Source organism: Carlito syrichta, unplaced genomic scaffold (genome assembly GCF_000164805.1).
Source record: "Carlito syrichta isolate Samal-C Ts95f unplaced genomic scaffold, Tarsius_syrichta-2.0.1 Scaffold308193, whole genome shotgun sequence".
NCBI classification, from domain to species: Eukaryota; Metazoa; Chordata; class Mammalia; order Primates; family Tarsiidae; genus Carlito; species Carlito syrichta.
Window position 1 is genome coordinate 43,770 of NW_007252289.1, and position 20,506 is coordinate 64,275.

The 20,506-nt window shown below is 34.7% G+C and overlaps 1 protein-coding gene across 1 annotated transcript in view; it reads left to right on the top strand.

Annotated features, from left to right (window-relative positions):
• LOC110596298 (fibrocystin-like) overlaps positions 1 to 19,325 on the top strand; it is a 57,386-nt gene extending 38,061 nt beyond the window's left edge. The window contains exons 5-9 of the mRNA XM_021716134.1: positions 9,338 to 9,492; positions 10,925 to 11,077; positions 15,412 to 16,290; positions 17,007 to 17,175; positions 19,127 to 19,325. Coding sequence (XP_021571809.1) covers positions 9,338 to 9,492; positions 10,925 to 11,077; positions 15,412 to 16,290; positions 17,007 to 17,175; positions 19,127 to 19,325 — 1,555 coding nt within the window. The remainder of the gene's footprint in view (positions 1 to 9,337; positions 9,493 to 10,924; positions 11,078 to 15,411; positions 16,291 to 17,006; positions 17,176 to 19,126) is intronic.
• Positions 19,326 to 20,506: the final 1,181 nt, after the last annotated feature.

Genomic DNA, 20,506 nt, shown 5'->3' on the forward strand with positions numbered 1-20,506 from the left:
GGGTTAGGTATACAAATACGTTTCATTCAGGCACCCTGTTGATAAGAGGTGTTTCCCCTCAAAATATTTTAATAAAGAGATTAAACTCAATTTAAAATTCAGGAATAAGAACGAAATTCAAGAATCATATAAAGGACTAATTTAACCACTGAAATAAGTTAAAGATGATAGTATTACTAATAATTGTTCTTGTAAAAGAAACTACATAAAACTTGAAAAGTTAATGTATTAGTTAGGGTTTGGTTTATATAAAATATACATAGCAAGTAGGTTTTGTGTGTATCCTACTGATTATGTATAAATATAATATTATATAATACATAGTAAATATTAATATGTATAACAGATATAAAGAGATTTCTTCAGGAAATAGGCGTATACAATTATGGGAGCTGGAAAGTTTGAGATCTGTAGGGCAGGCTAGCAAGTAGTAAAGTTCTGAGGAATTGATGCTGCAGTCTTGAGGCAGAATTTCTTCTTTCCCTAGGAAACCCGAGTTTTTCTTTAAAGCCTTTCCAACTTACTGATGAAGCCCATCCACATTACAGAGGCCAGTCAACTGTGTTAACCACAACTACAAAATACCTTCACAGTAGCACCTAGATTAGTGTCTGATTGAATAACTGGGTATTATAGCCTAGCAAATATGACACATAAACTAATGATCAGTTCAAAATTCTCAGATAAAAATCTGGAACTATAGCCATAGGAAGTAAATATGAATTAATTTGTTTTATTGGAATTTAAAATAGGCTATACTCCTTATAAATTACCAGAGGGCAGAAGAAAAAATGAAAAAAATTATAAAATAAATAGGAAAATAAGGACAGAAAAAAATGAAATAGGAAAAGAATTTTAAAAAACAACAAAAGGTGCATAAAAATAACTGGAAATAATAAAGTAGGAGTAACTCTGCCAATTATAGAAACAAAAAGTTTGTTAAAAATGACACTACATAGAAAAAATGTTGGGTTAAAAATCAAAATGTAATTATAACGTTTTTACCAGAGGAAATTTAAAACCAATTCATAAGAAATTTGCAGTTAAATATGGGATAAAACGAATCGCTGGCATTTAAAAACAAACAGAACTTCAAAATTATTAATGAAAAAGGTAAAAATTACAGTAAGTGTATCAAATTGGTCAAATAATTACACTTTACACTAACAAAGACTGCAGTCTCCAAGTGAGACCTTAAGAATCTGAAAAGTTTTACACTAGATAACAACAAAATATAGACATATAGTTAGCAAATCTCTAAGAAATAAAAAGAGAAATAAAGACAAAAGTCATAACCTAAGACATTTACATAAGTTTTTCAGTTTCTAATTGTTTAATTAGGTTAAAAAATAAGGAAAATATTAACATGAATTATATAAAAAAGCAAAGCAATTTAATTTATAACCAAATTCCTTTATCCTAGAACATATATTCATAATTAAAATATTAATACATTTTAATAATCGGATATAATTACAATATAATAAGCATAGAGGTTAAAACAATATATAAACCAGAAAATTCAATTTCTTATAGGAAAAAACATAAACCTTTTTCTAAATAACTTTTATATTAAAGAGGACACCAAAACTTTACCAAAAGAATAACTGGAAAATAACAATAATGAGAGCACAGCATATGAGATATTATCAAGCATGCCATCATATTAACATCTGCATGATTAAATTTAAAAAAAGAATAAACAAGCTGAGTTGTCAATATGTGAAACTAGAAACAAAATAACCCATGAGTCTAATGAAATCAATTGATGCAAGATAAAGGCCAAAATTGGTGAAATAGAAAGTAGAAAATTAGTAGAGATGAACTTTGTTTTTATGAAATAGTGGTTTAATCTCTAATAATTTTAATTAACAAAATAATACGTATGTATAAAATCAGAAATGAGATGTCAAAATATAATAAGAAGAGTAGGTATTTAAATTATAATATAAAAATCTATGTATATCTATACAGTGTCACTTTGAACTTTTTGAATAAAATGAATTATATATAGAAGCATAAGTTATCATAATTGGCCAGAGAAGAACAGAACTGACTCAATAATAGTGAAAGACATAAAGTTATCAAATATTTTGATACCATATTTTAAAACAGCTACTAAAAATAACTCAAGAAAAGAATAACTGAGACAACATTCAAATAGAATGCAAAAATCCAAAACCAATCCAGTAATTTATTAGAAGAAAAATTCAGCAAACATTCTGGAATAAACAGTAAATTAAGATTACAAGGATACTTTTTAAAAATTAATGTTTCTTAGTCGGATGGTATAAACATCCAGCAGTTGAGAATTATTGCTTTAAATAATAATTCAAAATAAATACTAATGAGCCCTTACAAGTCCAACAGTTTTCTATTTTATAAAAATGACATTAAAATTATTGTTACTATGATGATCATTAAATTTGGTTATTAAAGTTTTAGCCAGTATATTCAGGCAAGAAAAGTGCATTAGATTTAACTATTAGAAGGAGTCCAAACTATCTTTTTTGTAGGTTATATAATATGCATTTTGTCTTATAAAACTAGAGAATTATCTGAAAAAATTATTAGTTGCCTTCAATTAATGCACAAATAAATAGCTTTTTAAATGTATGAACGGTAAAAGTTTGATAATGTAAAATCCTATTTAAAATTTCAATTTAAAATACCTAGATGTAAACTTAAGAAAAATTACAGAACCTATAAAAAGCAAAACTATAAAACACTATTCAAAGGAATGAAAGGAGTTTAGAATAAATGGTGATGCATGACATAAATTGGAAGATTCACTATTTTAACAATCTCAAATCTAATCTGTTAATCATAAGCCAATTATATGCATTAGATAGAATCTGACTCATTCTAAAAATTTTTTGGGAAAGTGAACACTTGAAAATAGCCAAACATTAGCAGTTAAAAAAAATTTCTTTTATATGAGTAAAGCTATGTTTTATTGGCACCAAACTAAAGAAAATGCCTAGAAATAAACCCAGCTATGTATTATTACTTAGAATTTGGGTAAATTAGCATTTCAGTTGAGTTGGTAAATGTTGGTAAATGCTGTAAATGCTTTGGGAAAATATAAAATTAGATTCTCATTTCATGTTTTACTTTAAAGTAAATTACAGGCAGATTAAAAATCAAATGTAAAATATTAAAACCATAAAATTATTTGAAGAAAATAATTAAAACTAGGAAAGTCTTCTCTGATTATAAAAAAACAAAGCAGCTGCATAACAAGAAATAATAGATTTGACAACAGAAAAAAAGTCAGAGTTTCTGTATAACAATTCCAAAATGCAAGGGCAAATGATAAACTAGAAAACATCTGCAACATACAATGGTTCAGATGAAGGACTAATATTATTTGTATGTAAAAAACTCTTAGTAGTTAAAACTATATGAATGCATCAGAAACAAAATTGCTAAAGGCTTTGAATATGTGAGCCACAAAAGAAGACATAAATCTGACTAATAAACCTTAGGAAAAAAATGTTCTTTAATAAAGTTGAAGTAAATGTTAATTAAAGAGTAATGAAATGGTATTCTTAAATTGGCAAAGATGAAAAAGTATGAATTTCTAGTTGACAGAAAGGAGATATTCACATTCAGGTAGGAATTAATATTATATATTAGCCTAGTTTTGTAGATAAAGTATAGCAGTATCTATGTATGCATACACATGGATGGAGAAATGTTTGGAAGGATACACTTCACAGCAAGGAACCCTGTTGAGATGAAAGATAGAGCCTGCTTTTTTCCATGTGTAGAATTTCTTTATAGTTTACTATGTTTGTAGTTATTTTAAATTATTGATTTATTCAACATGATTTTCATAAATGCTTATCCTATGTCAAACACTGAGCTATGATCTGGAGATACAACAACAATTAAAAACTGACATGGTCCTTGCCCTCCAATGTTAATCAAATAAATATTGAAGAAATGTAAAATTACGTATGTGATAAATTCTGTGGAGAAGTATATGGGATACTGAAAACATATGAATATGGCAACTTGAGGCATTTAAGGAAGTTAGAGAAGTCTTCCCTGAAGAGTGATTTCGGAGGTGGGAAATACAGAAGGAATGGGCTTTTAATTAAGCAACGTGGGATATGTGAGAAAACAGCATTCAAGCCAGAGCAAATAGCATGCGTTTATGCAGCAAGTATCTGAGGAATACTTACTATGTGCCAGGCCTAGTTGTGAGTACTAGGGAAATAGAAGCAAATTCAGAGAGATTTCTGTACTCTGGGAGTTAAAATCTTGGTGGGGAGAGAGAGAGAGACAATAAACAAGCAAACACAAAAATGTTAATAACATAGTTGCTAATTATAAAATATGCTAGTAAGGAAATCAAGAGTGACATGATAAAAAATAGCGGGGGTGGAGAATGTGGGAGATGTCCTTTTAGATTGAATAGACAGGGGGAAAGTGTCTTCAGGTATCAGCTTAATGTTTTCAACTAAGAAACATTAAACTGAGACCTGAAGGATGAGAGGTATACTGGTGAGAGGGGGAGTTGGGAAGTGGTGGAGGGAGGAAGTCATTCTATTGGGGCAGAGTGAGCATAGGGTAGGGGTTTATGACATGGCACATACCAAGTCACACAGAGCCTTGCTCAGGTATGAGAGGTCAAAGGGGAAATCACCAAAGGGCTTTATGCAGGAGAATGATGGAATCTAATTTGTGTTTAAAAAACTTCTCCAGCCTCTCTGCAGATGATGGATTGTAGAGACAAGAGCAGTGCTGGAATATCAGTTAGAGGCCAGCTGAGGCAAGAAATCATGATGGTTAGGACTCTGGAAGAGGCAACGGAGATAAAGAGAAGAGATGGTCATGCCAATGACTGCATGTTGAGCTGAGGGAAGAGTAATGCAGGTGTTTTGACTGAGCAGACTGGTGAATGGTGGAAACATGTGTGGAAATGGGAAAACTGGGAGGGTAACAAGCTTGTCAGGGTGGAAGACAGCAGCTAAGTTGCAGACACCAAGAAGAGATGTCAAGAAGACAATTAGATTCGTAATTTAGGGGTTAGAAGTAGTCATCCTGTAAGCAGAGGATATCACTAGTTGAGAAGACAAAGGTAAAGGAGAAATTTGAATTCTGGGAATGAGATTGGGGCCACTCTAACTATTAGAAAATTATTAGAGGAGGAGTCAATATAGGTGGTGATTGAAAAGCAGAAGATGGAAGACGATTTTGGTGGGGAGAAAAATGAACACAAGGGACTGCGTTGACATGGATTGATGTGGAGAGCAGGGGCTGAGCCTGACGGGATTCCAAGCTGCCATTAAGGATCAGGGCCATTTATTGGTAATATCAAGGATTTTAGTTTTTGCCCTAAGAGCATTGTGAAGCTGTATAGGTTTTTAAGGATGTAGAATGGGTGGGAGGTAGCACTTAAAACTGTGTTTGTACATCTGAAAAAAAATCACTGTATGTACAATGTGGACAGCAGGAGAGGTCTAAAAGGGATCCAGTGAATTCAGTTAGAAGGTTCCAGCAAGAGATAGTGTTTACTTGTAGTCAGGAGCTGTGGGATCAGTTGAGAGAAGTGGGCAGATTTAGAGACAGGAGATAAAATCTGTAAGACACATTGGATATAAAGTGCTTTCTTGGTTTCTGGTTTGTGTAGATGGATGGTGGTGTTATTCACTAGAAAAGGACTAAGTTTGGGGACAAGATTATGACTTCAGATTTGGTCGTGTTGAACTTAAAGTGCCTTTATGATACCCAAAAGGATTTGTGAAGTAGGCATTTCTACAGGGATCAATAAGAAACTTTAATTATAATTAAAAGGTTAGCAAGTTGGAATTTGGCAAGAGCCATATGAATGGATTTTTCTTATAAGAATGTGTTAAAAACCTCATTCAGAGTCTGAGCTACAGGCTATTTTGAAAGAAACTCAATTTTATTAATTAAAACTATCCATAGTCATTAACTAGCTACCATTTATTGAGTTCTTATCATGTAGGCTTGCTATATGTCAGGCCTCTACCAAGCATTTTACATACATTATCTCATTTAAATATCTCAACGCTGTAAGTTAGGTATTATTATCTACATTTTATGGATATGAAAACTGAGGCTGAAGAAGTTAAGTTAATATTCCAAGTTCATAAAGCTAGAAGTTCCCGAGGCTGGGTTGTTTGATTCCGTTGCATATGTTCTACATATTACAAATATTAAAAACAAAATTTCTTACTATCAGTCCTGAGGAGAACTTTAATGAGTTTATATGAATGATGAGTAATTAACATAGTGCATTCATTTTATGTATTTTTTTCTTTTTTAAACCTTTAAAAATTAAAAAATAACTTAAGACTCACAAGAAGTTGCAAAAATAGTAGAATTTACATATACCCTTCATTTAGTGTTCCCTGATGTTAACATCTTATATAACTGTAGAACATTAGCAAATCTGGCAAGTTGATATTGTGCAATATTAGCTTATAATCTACAGACCTTATTTAAGCCATTTCTTTAAACATTGCTCTACAATCTTCCTTATGATAAAAGTCAGTTGAATAAGCATTATGTTATCTTATGATATGAGCATATTTCACCCTGGACCCCTTCACAAATTTTCACCAATGGAATTAAAGATCTGAATTTATTTGTATATGGTTGATTTATTTTATGAATAATCATAGCATGAAATCTACAGCAAAAATGTTTTATGTAACTTTGTAATCTTACACTCATTTCTTACCCTATCACTCAAAGTAAACTTAGCAAGATATTTTAAAGAAAAAATTATTATTTTTTGTTCTATGTTATTTCTAAATTGCTCTTTATGCTTGCTTGAGTTGATTTTGGGGGAGACTGATGAACAAAAATGTTGAATTGTTTTTAGATTGTAAATTAGCTAAGACAAGTTAGATTTGGATATAAAAAATTGTTTTTACCCATTGCAAGTATTATGGATATGTTTTACTTCTGAGTCTTTGGAGGGCACTCATGTATTCTTTGAAATTAAATGACTACTTAGTCAATCAACTTAATAAGTAAGGTTTGAATCTTATCCTTGCCATTGGAAAGTTTTATACAAGGTAGGAACAAGATTCAATTTAGACTTTAATTTGTGCTGTGTGAAGAATTGACTGTTGGTGATGGTGATGGGGAGAGGGCAAGAGTAGAGGTAAAGACCAAGAGTTAGGACATTGCAACTTCATTTTTTTCTACCAAAGACTAGTTTTCTTCATTTTATTGGGTGCAAGTGAACACAGAGCTGTCTGACTTCTTCCAGATTTAACACCAGTGAGGAAATTATTGTCTTCCCTCAGATTCACTCACAAGTTCAAGGGGATGATTTTGATGAATGAATGTGGGCTGGATTCTGTGCCCACCCTTTGGTGAAGGGTGTGTGGAACTTTAATCTGCAGCTTTTGCTAGAACCACATAATTAGCATGGTGGATGAAGAGAGCAGTTCTCAGAAAAGGTGTGATGGATTTCTTGGAATGAGAGAAGAGAGGACAAGTAGAAAGTATCTTCTACAGCTATTATTGTCATCTCCATCATTATTAACATCATTATAGGATTCAATTTCTCTAATGCCCAGAATAGACTATTGCCATCTGAGGATACTCAATACATTTCAATAGTACTGACAAAAACAAAGACCTTGTAAACTAGAGTTACAAAATAAAATGAATGAATGTTATTAGAGTTCAGAAGTCTGTAGTCAACCCTGTCCCCGGGATGAAAACATTTTGGGCCCTGTACACTCTGAGCCTGTGGTCATATACAGCTATTATCATTAATAACTCTCCAAAGTTTAGTTAATAATTTATTTAAGCTATACTTGCTTACATGTGAATATCTTATACATGGTTGTAAAAACTCTCAAGTTTGCAATGATTTGTTCTTTTTAACTAATAAGTATTATGTTTTGACTAAAGTATTATATTTTTCCTGAACTAGGTCAAATATTAATGTCAAAATAAAGGAAACAGTGCTAATATTTTGTTTATATTTCTTAAAGTTATCTTTAAAAAGACTTCCACAGTGATTATTTTTCATCTCTCTTCTCATATGGTTTCCATTTAGGTCTAATTATGTTACAAACAGGTCTTTTGTTTTTTTTAATTTATTGTTTCAGTTATATTTTGTTTAGAACAACAAACAAGTCTCTTTTTCTGTAGCTCTAGGAGTCTTAGCATTAATCAGAGGTTTGAAATAAAGCTGGGATTCTGATTCAAATAGTCATTAAGCTAAGCTTTAATTTATTTATGTCTTTTGGGGGGAGTAAGATTATATACCAACATCAGCAAACCCTCCATCTATTCAGTAGTCTCTTAAGGATGTCTGCTAGGGAAAATTTAAGTTATAATTTTTTAATAAAAATGACATACGTTTTATTTATGGTTATTTCTCTAGCACCTACTGTAGTGTTTGATGCATACTGGTTGCTCAGGCAAAGTATGTAGCATGATTGAATGCCCTACACACGGACCTTGTTGCTCGAATGAACATTTACCAGTAGAGAAGAATCTATTGTCAGAGCTTGCTAAAATTTGACTATTAACTAAAGAGACAGGTAATTAAAATAAACTTATGCTGTTGAAGTAGTGCCTGTAAGTAGTCATATTCACTAGGAAAAGCTAGGCGGCAGTGAAAGACTGAAGAGAAACTTTATTAAATGTGAGTTTAAGAAAAAAAAATGAATGAAACCCTCATTGTTTTATAATGTGAAGCACTATGTTTGGAACTTAGCACACTCAAGGAATACATACCCATCAGTCCCCACAATGAGGTTGGGAGGTTGGAAAGAAGGTATAAACATGGCCCTTTCCAGATGAAATTATGACACTGAGAAGAGTGAAATGATTTCTCAAGGTCCCACAGCTAGTATGTGACACAGCTAGGATTCACACGTGTTTATCTGACCATGAAGGTAGGAGCCTTAATGAATGATGATGAATTGTCCAAAAATGGCATTGTAGCTCTTCAGAAAATTAGAGAAAAGATCTCTTTGACACACCTTTATTATTCAAGCTGTTTTGCAGTCTAGAAGGAAGATTGCTGTTATAGTAAACCATGTGTTGACACGTATACTAAACTCTAGAACTTTTGCTATTCTTGTTCTTTTGCCTTGTACTTCGTGGCCTCAGAATATATCTGCTGTCTCTGTAATGTATACATTGTGAACCGGAAAAATGACTCCATTAGCATTAAACTTCTTGCAAAACTTTTGTTTACAGTCATGTCTTGATTTTTACTTCAATCTTCCTAGTGGGAGCTATTGGTCACAGTGGGGGTTTTTTTTTTTCTTGCTCTGGACATTGTTGCACTGTCAGTATATTTGATGCCATATTTATGTTGTTACAGAATTGTACTAGAGGGTGCTGTGGATTGGCGACCCCATGACAAAATCGTCCTTAGCTCCTCTTCTTATGAACCGCACGAAGCAGAGGTCCTCACTGTGAAAGAAGTCAAGGGCCACAACGTTAGAATCCATGAACGGCTCAAACACCGGCACGTTGGTAAGGCTTTGATTTGTGATTAAGGGAGGTGAATGAGCTAAGACAAGCATGTTCAGCAACCTGCTGGGGGGACCTTGGATCTGATTACTACTCAGAGGGGATGGGATAATACCTTACTGCTGCCCTAGACTGATTCTAGATGGTTTTATCACTATTCCTTCATTAATCTTATTGCCTAATTCTTAAAGGATACTTAGGCATAATACATAGATGTACATATATATATTTGCTTTTTATTTATAACAACAAGTCTAAGAGCAGAAGGGTTGAGAATCTTGTTCAAGGTCATGGAGCAGTTTTGTGGCTAAGCCAGAGTAAAACTAATGGGTACCAAGTTTCCAGTTCATTTCCTGGCACATTGAATTGTGCAATCCTTTAGAATATGGTAGTTATTGTAAATAATGTCTTCATTTTTCATACTTAGGAATGTGTCCTTCCTGACAAGTACATTTTATGTGTTGACTACTACTATTACTATTACTGAAAAGAAAGAAAGAAAAAAAAAATCCAGTACCTTTTTAAAAGGTGCTTTATGTTTTATACATTATACTCATCCAAAATGTACTGCATATAAATAACAAATCACAATAATCTTCATGACTCAGTTCTAGTAAATAAATCTTACCCAAAATATATAGCTAATCAGTATTAAACTTTGGAAATAAAAGGATTAGAGAATATGTGTTTGTCTCTTATACGTAAGAGGAAAATACATGCTTCTACCAGGTGTGTCTGAAGTTATGTCTAAGTCATGGTTCCAAGGATGATTTATTTTTTTTAAATGTGGCAGAGAAAAGAGAAATCTTCAGCAATTCTTGCCATGAGGATCTGAGGAGAAATAGAAACTGTGGGAGTGAGACATATTAGCAAGTGCTTAGTTTTCACTGCCAGGGAAGCTTCTTCAGGGAGGAGTGAGCTGGAGAACTATCATGCGAGGATGCTGCTGCTGCCACTGCCACCTGGTGCTGCTTCTTGCTTTCCTTTTGTTCTTAGACATTGCTGCTTTTGCTCTGTCACTGCCTTGATCGAGCTGGGATTCCTCACTCTCATGAAAGAGGTCCATGGACAGTGTGCAACCAAACGCTGAAGTCTCACACTACCTATTTAAGGGAGGAGGTTGGGGACCCCACTAATTGGACTGATCTGCCCTGACTTTCCTGCACTAGTGTCCTGTTCCAGTACCCACAGCTATTGAGAAGAAATGAATTTTTGCTCAAACACTCTCACTGTGATCCCAAAGAGAGATGAGTGAATGGCTTTTTCATTTCTCAGCTGACATTTGTGGAGAATGCCTGAGGAAAAGCAGACCTTAATGTTGGTAGGACTTCCACGGGGAAAGGAGTGTTTTCATTTGTCAGGTTTGCTGGGTCCCCAGCTAGCGATTTCTGAGATAGGTCTTTAAAGATGTTTTTCCCAACTCCTGTTGCCCCAGGAAGTGTCCATGTCATGGAGGATGGCCGGAACATTCCTTTAGCTGCTGAAGTTGGACTGTTGACCCGAAATATACGAATTAAGCCTGACACCTCATGTAGTGGGAGAATACTTGTGGGGTCCTTCAGAAAGTCCAGCAGAGAAGAATTTTCAGGTAAGTGAAATTTGAAGTTACTAAGCATTACCAATTGGGGCCTGCTCATCTGGGACACTCAGAAATTCCAACTGTGAGAATTTTCATTTATAAAGCAAAATGTTCAAGTTAGATGGTTCCTTTGTACTTGGAGAAGCTATGAATTTTCAATCCTAATCTGTGCTCAATTATCAGTGTGATGCTAAAATAATATACTAGCGATCAGCACATATGCACATTTTTACCTCAAAGAAAACATCTTCAGCAGATGTGAAATTTCCTCTGCTTTGAAATTATAGATGATTTAATGACCACTTCCATTTTATGTCTTTCCTGAATTTCTGTTACTCTTTCCCAGTAGCGTGCAATATCTGATGGCAGGCATCAGTTCTTGCTATAAATTAATGGTGTAAATTTAAATAAAAATGATTTCCATATTCTAGACTGCTTTAAGGATCAGTTCAATCTTTTTTGTTTCTTTCAAGTTTTAGCCCTCTTGGAATGCTGCAAAATTACTTGGTTAAGACCTCATTTCTTAAACTTGTGTTTCTGAAACATTATTTCAAAGTTGTTTCTTGATCAAATAGTTTGGGAATGACTGTCACTAGAGAGAGCTCCATCTTAGAAAGCCACTATGTACTGGAATATAATCAAGGCTCAAAGAAGGCCTAGAATAAGGAGTCTAACCACTTCCCAAATATATTCAGCATAGGGCAATTTTTATTGACACTATTATTTCACCAGCTGGATAAAGGACAGTATTTGGATCTTAAATCAAAAGTTTAGGATTTCTAGTCCATGGAACAAGCTTTTACACCATAAGCTCCAAGGATGATTTTTTTTTTTCACTCCAAGAGCTTCAAGGAACTCTTCAAGTTCTTATCAGAGGTGATTTGCCTTCCATGGGACATTTGGCAATATCTGGAGACATTTTTCTTGTCACAACATGGGGGATTCTGGTATCTAGTGAGTAATACCAAACATCCTACAATGCACAAGACAGTTACCCATAAGAAAGGAATATCTGGCTCCAAATACCAACAGTGTTGAGATTGATTCTAGAAGACTGAGACCAAGCCTGGGTCCTGATCTTGTAGAAATAAGACTCCTGCAGTGGATGAAGGTAGAGAGTCAGTGAGAAGAGAACAAGACAGAGCCCTAGTTAACTGAAACTGCAGGCCAAGCTGGAGTGTGGTCCCAGGAGCTGGACAGAGGGCTGATTCTTATAGTTGAACACCAAGTCAAATCTGCAGCAGGACTGACCTGATCCTAATCTCTCATGTTACTGACCCAGAGTTCCCTAAATCATCCCCTAAGAATGGATAAAGGGCAGTTCCTAAGAAAGGAAGCAAAATGTTTCATGTTTCTTGTAAACTAGAAACTGCTACTTTTCACATAGAGAAAATTTTATTCTATTTATTTCTAATATCTTCATGAAAGAGACATTTTATCTTCCTGTATAGAAACAGAGTTTGTAACACAATTACCTATTTATTGATATAACTCCTTCATGAAGTTATGAACTTGAAGGCGAGGATTAGTCTTTCATCTGTTTTCTACTATGATGACTGCTGTGTTTTAGGAGTTCAGTAAAAGTGAATGGATGAAATTAATGAAAAGTAAGAAAAGCCTTCCAACTAGTAAATGGCAGACTCTGAAGCTTGACTCTGAAGCCTTTGTTAAATAAACTTTTAATTTTGTAATAATTTTTGATTTATAGAAAATTATTAAGGTAGCATAGAGAGATTCTGTATATATTTCACCCAGTTTCTTCCATGAGTAGCTGACATAAAAATGTTACATTTGTCAAGACCCAGAAATTACTATTGGTACCATTAATTAACCTCAAGATATTTTTCCGATTTTATCAGTTTTTCCATGAATGTTCTTTTTATGTTTTAAAATTCAGTTCCAGTTTCTACATTGTCTTAAGAACCCTTGCATTTTTCTAAAACATAGTCCAGAGCCTGATCAGGTGGGATCTGCAAGTGTAGGTCAGAAATGCCAGGTGCTGATTGGTTATAGGGCACAAAAGCTGGCCAGGACTTATAAATACTACTTTGATATATCGGAAGACTCCATGATTCTTTTCCTTCTGATGAATAACATTCAGCAAGGTTTAATCCACTTGGCTAGAACACTTTTCAGCATAGAGATTTTCAAAAGAAAAAAGTAGGGAAATAGTTGTGAATAAAATCATTGTTTAATTCTTATTTAAATGCTCAAGACGTTTTAAGTATTTACAACTGATTGATCTTTAGTCATTGGTTAATATGCACACAAGTACAAAGATCTTGTACAATTTAAAATATGAATTATATCCATGCAAGTATAAAACATTAAAAAAAACCCCACCAATTAAACTAATAGTGACAGCTTCCAGATAGCTGAACACGTGGAGGTTCTTGGAGGGTGGTGCACCTGGTGAATGCTCTGTGAACTTAACTCATACCTCACCCTCTGCACCTCTTCATCTGTATCTATCTTTATAATAAACCAGTACAAAAATACTGATATGTTACCTTCACTGAAATTCTAGAACCACCTTGCATTCTAGAAAATAGGCTATATATGTGTGGACTCATTCTTGCACTTGGTATTCTTTGTGTGTCTTCCTCTACGGAGAGGGTTCAGCAGCCCTTTCAGCTTTGTGCTATTGGTGAGGAACATCACCAGACAGATAGCTTTTAAATGTTTTATTGTTCTCTGAATATTTCTACACTCTCTACCCATGCCTTCTCAATAGTGTCCATTGAGAAATTTAGATATGTTGGAATTCTGTGTCTGGTTACAAGGAGATGTACATGGTCTTCCAATTAGTCTGTCTTTCTCACGAGGGCTTGGGTCTTCATGGCAACCAATTTGTAAGGATTTCAGCTTCTCATCTATGAAAGGAGAGTGGAGAAGTGGAAGATTTAGGCTGTGTTACCTTTGAACCTTAAACACTATTACTAAAACACTGTGAGATTGAAAGTTCAAATGAATAACTTCCTCTACTTTTAATGAGAAAAGTCGCTTTATAGTTTACCTTTATCAGTACCTTAAACAAAAAAACAAAAGGAGCAAAAATTACAACATACCTAGCAAATGTCACACAACTAATGATTGGCACATAGCTATAACCCAGTTATCTGAATCCCAATGCAGAGTCACGACATTTTTTCTTCCATTTTCTTTAGCATGCTGACATGGGGTTAATAGTACAGCTATTCATCCATAGCCTAAGTTCAAGTCCTAGGTTATTAGGAAACCCCTCTCTGTCTCAACTTCCCTATCTGTAAATCGGGGATAATTATACCTACCTCACAGGATTTTTGTGAAAATTAGGAGGATCTCTCTTTCTCTGTCTCTATCTCTGTCTCTCTATCTGTCTCTCTCTCTTGCTCTCTGTTTGAGTTATAACAATACCTGGCACATAATGAATGTTATTTGAGAGTTGGGTGTTAAAGTTTTAAGTTCACTTCGTTATTATTTCATATTAATTCACTTATAATCATGTTATTATCAATTTTACTAAGATTATATCTACTGACTTATTGATACTTGGATTTCAAAATCAATTTACTGGCTATTTTATACTGGGTTCTTATAACATCTATTTAAAACTGTAAAAATAAAATCTTAATGAGTAATGAGACTAAATAATTCACCATTCTGTCCTGACATAAAAGACATAGAAAATCTTATTATTGTGAAAATAAAACAGTAAATATAGTTCAGCTATGTTAAAAAATATAGTAAATATTTTGTATGATCTTTAAAATGATTTTAAAAGTATGTGACTGCTTCTATCATGTCTTAATCAGAAGCATGTATCATGTTTCTGATGTCAACTGGACAGAAGTAAATTTTGGACTTATAGTCTTAAGAAATACCTGGTATATTTTGTAGAGTTGGCCATTATATTCATTCATGCAGTATCTCTGTGGGGATGGCTATGGCCTTTTCACATGTGTTCACTGAGACATTGAGAGGAAGACTCGACTTTGAGGTGGATGACCAGCAGGTCATATTCCCTTCATCCTTGTTCAGTTCATTGTTCTAACCCTTGGACAAATGCATAAAACTAGTAGTGCCCATCTCTAAAACCTGTCTCTTCAAAATTTCTTGTCTCTTTTCTCTATCCTATCACCATACTTTTCAGATTGTACCTGAAATTCAGGTGTTAATGTAATATCTCTAATGGTTCATGTTTTAAAATTGAGAATCAATGGTGTGCAATATAGTGCTGGTGCTGAGGATAAACTATTATATTTTAATTAAAATCCTACCTATCCCTATGCCCTAAAATGGGACATTCTTCTACTTTTTATGGGAAAGAAGAAAGTACCTGATGGCATGCGTTTTGTTTGCAGGTGTCCTTCAGCTTCTAAATGTAGAAGTTCAGAACTTTGGATCACCATTGTACTCATCCATTGATTTTACTAATGTGTCAGCAGATTCCTGGATAATGTCTTCCACCCTTCACCAGAGTTGCGGTGGGGGCATTCATGCAGCTGCCAGTCATGGAGTACGTTTCAATGACAACATTGTGTTTGGCACAGTTGGCCATGGAATTGATTTGGAGGGTCAGGCCTATTCTCTCACAAATAACCTTGTGGTTCTGATCACACAACCAGCATGGTCCACCATTTGGGTGGCGGGAATCAAAGTGAACCAGGCGAAGAATATCAACCTCTATGGCAATGTTGTGGCAGGATCCGAGAGACTTGGCTTTCACATCCGAGGCCAGAGCTGTTCCTCTTCTGAAGTGCTTTGGTCTGACAACGTGGCCCACTCAAGCCTTCACGGCCTCCATCTCTATAAGGAAAGTGGATTTGACAACTGTACTAGTATCTCTGGCTTCTTGGCTTTCAAGAACTTTGACTATGGCGCCATGCTACATGTAGAAAACAGCGTGGAGATAGAGAGGATCACTCTGGTAGACAATGCAATTGGTCTTTTAACAGTAGTATATGTGTCTTTTGAACCACAAAGCTTATTCGAAAATGTGCAGATTGTGCTTAGAAATTCGATCATTGTGGCCACCAGCTCCTCCTTTGACTGCATTCAGGATAGAGTAAAGCCTCACTCAGCAAACTTGACATCAACAGATCGAGCTCCCTCCAATCCAAGAAGGGGTCGAGTTGGTATTCTGTGGCCTGTATTCACTTCAGAACCAAATCGGTGGCCTCAGGAGCCATGGCACAAAGTGAGGAATGTCCATTCGATTTCAGGAATCATGAAACTTCAAGGTAGCATATTTGGGTTTATCTAAGCAATGTAGTTTTATACATACATTCATAGAATTTTAATAGCATTCTAAGATAATGTCAACTAAAACATACAGTGTAGTCTAGTCCTTGCTGTCCAACTGACAACCTGTTGGGTATTGATAACCACAATAATTGTTTATAATGACAATGATTGATTCCTTACAAAGTCATCTATATTGAAGAGCTTTCACAGCAATTATTTAACTTGATTACATGACAACTCTTTTAGGTAGTTTTAACATTTCCTATTATACAAGGAACTTGAGATACAGAAATTATGTCTCATCTGAGATTGCTTAGTAGTTGGTTAAGCAGCTAGAGTTAAAAATCAAAGTTATAGCACAACCTGTGTATCAGATCTCTTTGGCACTCTTGTACTCATTCTCCTTCACTTACTCTGTCTAATAGTTTGTTTGGCTTTCCATAAAATGTATGGGTTTTATTAAACCTTTGATAAAAAGTATTGCTCTTCAGGCTTTAATGTGTTGGAATACTCCTCTCTTTAGCATAACAATGTCTATGTATTGAATAATTACAGGTATTTTAAATCAAGATTTATGTAGACTCCTGAAAGTATTCTGGATAATTTAAACTAATTCCTAGTTACACATCACTATTAGAATACTTAGCTGTATAATTTATGCTTATTGTTGATGGATTACATGATATGTTATAATATATTTTTAAAATTTCAGATGTCACCTTTTCTAGTTTTGTGAAGAGTTGCCATAGCAATGACCTGGATGTCTGCATTCTGCCAAATGCAGATAACACTGGAATCACGCACCCAATAACAGCAGAGAGGACCAGGATGCTCAAGATGAGAGATAAAAACAAGTTCTATTTTCCTCCATTACAACTCAGGTATTATTTTTAGCATTTGTACAAAGCTGCATTTATGAAGTGTTCAACAATTCTTCAAACCCTTAAACATGTTTTAAAAAAGAGTAAAATCATCAAAGAAATAGACATAAATCCTAGAATGGTAAGGTACAATTATTTAATGTCCCCAGTTCTTTACCACTTTAATAATCATGCCTTTTGATTCAAGATTTTAAAAATATCTCTCAGTAAAGTGGCAGAAGCTATTCATCTCCCCTTTGAATCTCTACTCTGCCAGGTGACGTTCTTTGGCTAGCAAAGGGGCAGAAATATTGGAGTGCAAGTTTTATTGATACTGCTTTATTGTTTTGTCTAATTAGAGAGGCATCTTTGGGATGTTTTCAGAATCATTGGGAACAAATTGACCCTAATTCTTCACTCCTCCATGGAGTGCAGTGTTGGTATTCTTCAGACAGAGACCTGGGGAGCCTTTGTACAGGGGTTTGTAGATAGAAGGAGATCGTGTCTCCTGTCAGGAATCCCTGGACTGAACGATGAGGCTTAGACAGATATTGACATTCAGACCAAAATGTCTGTTTTAGGACATATCATCTGAGAATTTTATTTAAGGATCTGAAGACTAGATTGAGAATTATTTTGGCCTTAAGAATAAGTGGAAAGTTAGAATTCAGCAAGAAGACTGGGTTACTTTTATTTCCCCAAATCTAAAGAAACGACCCTAATTAAAAAGTTCATGTTTGACCTAATGCCAATCTCTTTTGTTGTCCTTCCCTGAACCATTTGAGGTACATAAACATGATTAGGTAGATAATTTGTGTTATTTTGTCATTTTTTTCTACTGTCTGACTTTTCTTGTGGACATGTCTTACCTATGGTCTGAAATAATTGTTAAATTACATGTTTTGGTCTGTTTGTACTGCTGTAGCAAGATACCATAAACTGGAAAACCCATAAAGAACAGCAATTTATTAAAGTTCTATGGGTTGAAGAGTCCAAGATTAGGGCATTGGCAAAATTGGTGTCTGGTGAGGGCTACTTTCTGCTTCCAAGATGGTACCTTGTGGCTGCATCCTTCACAGGGGTAGGGCACTGTTTCCTCACATGGTGGAAGAAATGAAAAGAGAAAAAGAGACCACTCTTCAACCTGAAGTCCTTTTGTAAGGGTGCTATCCCATTCATGAGGGCTCTACCTTGATGACTTAATTACCTCCCAAAGTCCACACCTCTTAATACTCTTGCATTGTGGATTAAGTTTCAACAGGAATTTTGAAAGGGCATCATCATTATAACCATAGTACTACAATATGTTAGCATCTGAGTCTTTTTACTGTTAATATCCAATACATGGTTGGCATGCAATAATTATTTAATATCTTCACTAATGATACATCAAAGTATTAGGCCAAAGGAAATAAATTCTCTACAATTCAATATTGTAATTACCTATTCCTTGTTTATATAGCTCACTTGACTTTAAATTCTGAAAGTGCAGGAACCATGTCTATATTATCATTGTCTTCCCCAACCTGTCAGTAGTAGGTTTGCAATAGTTTTTGTTGAATGCAAATATCTATTTTTACTTTGTTAAAAACACAAACATAATTGGTATTTATAGTAATAATCCTAAAATGCTGCCAAGACCTGATGTTCTATAGAAATAATTATATAATGTTCAGTAGATATTAGAGTTAGGGACATTTTATTGTATATTACTTCTTAGAAAATCAGCCATCTATGTAAAGATTGCATATCCAGATATCCAGAATATTTGATTAGTAAGAGTGTTTTCTTCTTGACCATATAACTGGGAAATAAATTATTTTATATAGGGTTTTATTTCATATGTATATAACACATTATTATTAATAAAATCCTGTTGAATTTATTTTACACATGATTAGCACTGTTGGCATATGTTTTCTTCTTAATGCTTATCATAAAATGAGAGAGTTGCTTTTGCCTATCTTCACAGGAAAGATGCAGGAAGAGGAGTTTGCCCTGAATCGGATTGTGCAAGTCCAAGAAAATATCTCTTCAAAGATCTGGATGGGAGAACCCTGGGTCTGTCTCCACCAGTTTCTGTGTTTCCCAAAACTGAGGCAGAATGGACAGAATCCTTCTTCAACACAGGTCAGTTGCGTTTGAATAAATACCTGGCAGCATATGTGTGAAGGAACTGGTTTGGCCGTGTTGTTCGGTGGGAACAAAACATATTGGAGAAGACTTGAGTTCTAGAGTTAGAGTCCTTGATAATCTGCTGCCAACTTAGCTGTATCACAGCAATGCTGAGTCATCATGAGATCTCACAACCTTACTGCTGAGCCCTCCATGAGATTGCCTGTGTTAAGGTTAAGGTGCAGATTCTTATCACCCAGCTCCGTGTACAGGAGGGAGAACAATCCTCTCCTTGACTCGGACAACTGTCACAGTGTCTGTTGTGGAACCAGCACCTCTGGCTTCTGAGATATTTTTGTGTTTCATCAGAACTTAAAGACTCAGTGGTAGGGTAGATGCCATGTGATTAGTCTCCCTTTTCTCCATCTTCCAACTGTCCCCTAAACTGGATTGTGCTCAGAACTCCTTCTTACTCTTCTCACTTATACAACCAAAGTGCCTTTCATATCAATTTTTACAGCTGGGCCCTTGGAGAAATCACAGTATTTCTATTTCCACTAGCAATGAGACTCTGAATCCCCATTTGAGTTCAGCTGAAACCTGCTACAGTCGGATGTAAAGAATTTTTTCTGTTTTCTCCCTGCCTTGTGAAACGATTGTTTTCTGGTCAATGTTGTCCTTTTTTTAAAATTTTGAACGTATGACTGTGTCCTCAGACCCTTGTCTTTCTTTCTCCAGTTTTGTTCTCATGTCTAAGGTTTAAATATCACCTAACGCTGATGACTTCCAATTTATATTGCCCAGAATTGACTGAGAAATTTGGTTCAGTCTATCCAGCCAACTCTACTTGAAAAAGTAATAGGTATCTCAGACTTAACATGCCTCAAATTGGTTGTTGATCTCTGCCCTCATTCACAACCTACTTCTTTCCTACCTGTCCTTCTTCAGTAATTGGTACCACCATTCATGAGGCTATTTTAGTAAGGAACCTAGGAGTGATTATTTATCCTTTTTCCTAACCTAAACTCTCACATTTCTCACTCCCTCTACCACTACCGTGCTAGTCTAGCCACCATCAACTTTCACCTGATGAGGGAATAGCTTTCTCACTGGTCTTCTTTCTTCCACTTCCGTACTGTTGCTTCTGTTTTTTTTTTTTTTTTAGAGCATAATTTATTTATTTGTTTGTTTAATATATATTTTTTATTTTAAATTGTGGGGTACAGTTAAGGGTTAG